Here is a 3,863-nt window from a genome sequence, read left to right on the forward strand (position 1 = left end):
GGGATTAGGTAAAGTGTGTGTGGAAGTGAGGGACACAGACCAAATGTACACAGAGCTAGATATAGTGAGTTACAAGAATGGGTGTTGATAGCAGAGGTGACAGAATGTTTAGTGGGACTGAGTTTAGTTATATATATATATATAAATAAATATAATGAAAATGAAAAAATACATATTAAGTACAAGACATCACCAACGAGTAAAAAATACGTAAAAACACAAGAGAAGGGAGAAGGAAAGAAAGAGAGTGAAAGACAGACAGATGGGGTACAGCAAAGGAGAGGGAGAAACAGAAATATAAAGGATTATAGTGGGATAGAGAGAGAGAGAGAGAGAGAGAGAAAGAAAACAGGCAGAGAACAGAGTCACAGAAATTATATATAAATGTAAAAACTTACTGCTGGCAAAGGCTGTGTGGTGTTCAATTATTAAATAGAAATGAAAAAATACACATTAAGTACATGATATCACCAACAAGCCAAAAAAATGTAAACACAATGAGAAGACAAGTACAGGACAAAATACCACACAGGGTGCAGTGAACAAATTGTCTGAATTAAGGAAAAATCAAAATAACATCTCATTTTAATGGATATATTTACCGAAATTATATAAACATATCTTGAAATATTAGAGTAAATTTATTCCTTAAAATTGCTACTGACTTCAACCATGGCCTCCAAATGACTTTGGAATCTCCTGTAACTCTTCTAGATGGTCTTCTTGTTTAACTTGGTGAACACTGCCATAATCCTTGCCTTCAGGTCATCTTTGGTGTTACAAGGAGCTTTATTGGTCTCTTGCTCAACTGCACCCCACACATAATAATCAAGGGGGTTGCAGTGTTGGGAGTTAGGTAGTCAGATGTTAGGGGTGATATGGTCACAGAAATTATCTGACAACCATGACTGGGTTCTCCTGCTTGTGTGGCATGGCGCAGAGTCCTGTTGCCAGACATAGGGTCTTCCAGCAGCCACTCACTTGACCCAGGGCAGTACTACCTCCTCCAGGCACTTGATGTAGGCCGCCATGTTGAGTCTGAGGCCATGTAGGAAGATGGATGGAAGCATGACATCGTCATCACTAGTGATCACTCCAAACACCATGATGTTGACTGGATGTTTGATTTTTATCACTCTTGCTACATGTTTTGGGGACACAACAAGCCAACAGTTGTTCTGTGTGTTCACCATCTGTTCGTATTGTAGCTTCTGGTGCAAATAAATGCTAGGCAGTACAGCATGTTGCTTCTGAATCTCTGGCAGAGTGGATTGCGTCATGGTGCTGTTTTTCTCACAGATGGTGCCCAACTGACCCTATTATACATGGAAGTCAGTCAAGCGGCACTGGCAACAACCATGCTCGAATGGTGCTTTTTACATGTCACTGGCACGAGAGCCAGCCAGGCAGCATTGGCATCAACCATGACAATGATTTAACTTGACTCAGCAGGTTTTCTCAAGCACAGTATATTGCCCCATGATTGAAGGGTATTCTTAAATGGGGCCAGTTATGCGACACTGGCATAAGCTACAGTTATAGTCTCACCTGACTTGGCAGGTCTTCACATGCACAGCATATCTCCAAAGGTCTCGGTCACCTGTCATTGCCTCTGTGAGGCCCAATGTTCAGAGCTTCACCATCTCATCCCAGGTCTACCTCTTCCACAGGTTCCCTCCACTGTTAGGGTGTGACACTTTTTTTTCACACAGCTGTCCTTATCCATATGCAACCCATGACTATACCAGCACAGTCATTTCTCTTGCACACCACATCTGATGCGTCTTATGTCTAACTTTTCTCTCAGAGTGCTTACACTCTGTTGTGTATACACACTGACATTACACATCCAGTAGAGCATACTAGCTTCATTTCTTGCAAGCTTACGCATATCCTCATATATATATATATATATATATATATATATATATACATATAGTGAGAATTTACAAAAAAAAAACAAAAGATGAAGACGGGTGTGTAAACAGCAAACAGATGTATTAGTTTAATGTTCAGGAAGTGAAAAACCCTTTTACATTTTGAGCCTATGCTATTCGACAGAAAGGAACACAGAAATAGACAGGAAGAGAAAGTAAAAATGGTTTAGTGGCTAGCAATCTATCATGGCGAATGCCGGGCAGAGGGGTCACACATACACACACACAGATATATATATATATATATATAAATATATCAGGAGATAGATAGGTCCAGTCTTTGGGGTTACCCTGGATTCCACGTCCATAAAGTGCTTAGCTTCACAGCATTTCTTCAGACCCTCCCTAGGCTTATATACTCTACTACTATGTAACTTAGAGTGTGCTTCTTTTTGGGACTTATAATTTACTGATGATGATGATGTGTGTGTGTGTGTATATATATATATATATATATATATATATATATATATATATGAGATACTTAATAGTGTAGGTTATGGGCTAGTCACTCATACAGTTAACCAGGCATTGCATGAAGGAGTCATATCCAATGACTGGTGCAGCATCACCATAGTCAACTGCTACAAAGGTAAAGGCGATGCCTTAGAAAGAAATAATTACACCGGTATCAAATTGTTGGATCAGATGATGAAAATCCTGAAGAGAGCCATAGCACAACTAATTAAGGAGAGAGTTAATCTACATAAGATGTAGTTTGGTTTTGTGCCAGGGAGAAGAATCACTGATGCTATATTTCTGGTAAAGCAGTGGCAGGAGAAATACATTGACAAAGATAAATCACTGTATTTGGCTTTTGTTGGCATGGAGAAAGCCTTTGACAGGGTCCCTGGTACCTTATCTGGTAGTCAATGTGGAAACTAGGGATAGATGAGTGGTTAGTGAGAGCTGTACAAGCCATGTACAGGGATGCTGTCAGTAAGGTGAGGGTTGGCAATGAGTATAGAGAAGAATTTAGGGTACAAGTAGGGGTTCACCAAGGATCAGTCCTCAGTCCCCTCTTGTTCATTGTAGTCCTCCAGGCAAAAACAGAGGAATTCAAGATAGGCTGGGAGCTCCTCTGTGCTGATGACCTTGTTCTTATAGCTGAATTACCAGAACTAGAGAAGAAGTTTCAGGTGTGGAAGCAAGGTCTAGAATTGAAGGGTCTTATAGTTAATCTAGCAAAAACCAAAGTTTTAGTAAGTAGGAAAGCAGACAAATTACAAATATGGGTGTGGACAGTTGTGTGAAGAAGTGCCAATCTCTACCAGTGGAAGGAAGCTGTGGAAGAGCTAGACAAGGTGGTGAAGCATGATCTTTAAATGTTGGGCCTCACAGTGGCAATGACTAGTGACCAGGATCTTTGGTGATATGCTGCGCTTGAGAAGACTCGTCAAGTCAAGTGAAATCATAGTTGTGGTCAATTTTGGTGTCATGTAACTGGCACCTGTGCTGGTGGCATGTAAAAATCACCCTTCAAACGTTGAGCCTCATGGAGGCAATGTGGCCATTGCTAATGTCACGTAACTAGAACCCATGCCAGTGGCACCTAGAAAGCACCTTTTGAGTACTGGGCCTCATGGAGGCAATAACAAATGACCAAGACCTTTGTCAAACCATCCAACTCATGCCAGCATGGACAACAGATGCTAAATGATGATGATAAATATTTTATATATATATATATATATATATACACTGGGCAAAGTTTAGAGAGCTCTTACCCCTGCTGGCGACAAAGGGACTCTCACTCAGAGTAAAAGGCAGACTGTATGACGCATGCGTACGAACAACCATGCTACATGGCAGTGAAACATGGGCTGTAACTGCTGAGGACATACGTAAGCTCGCAAGGAATGAAGCCAGTATGCTCCGTTGGATGTGTAATGTCAATGTGAATACCCGTCAGAGTGTAAGTATCTT

General features: G+C 40.8%; 1 protein-coding gene across 1 annotated transcript in view; it reads right to left on the reverse strand.

The window, feature by feature from the left end:
* Positions 1 to 3,863, reverse strand: part of LOC106882248 (uncharacterized) — a 16,618-nt gene that overhangs the window by 3,631 nt on the left and 9,124 nt on the right. Inside the window, exon 5 of the mRNA XM_052972570.1 lies at positions 399 to 410. Within this exon, the coding sequence (XP_052828530.1) occupies positions 399 to 410 (12 nt within the window). The remainder of the gene's footprint in view (positions 1 to 398; positions 411 to 3,863) is intronic.

The sequence above is a fragment of the Octopus bimaculoides genome, chromosome 13 (genome assembly GCF_001194135.2).
Source record: "Octopus bimaculoides isolate UCB-OBI-ISO-001 chromosome 13, ASM119413v2, whole genome shotgun sequence".
Taxonomy (NCBI): domain Eukaryota; kingdom Metazoa; phylum Mollusca; class Cephalopoda; order Octopoda; family Octopodidae; genus Octopus; species Octopus bimaculoides.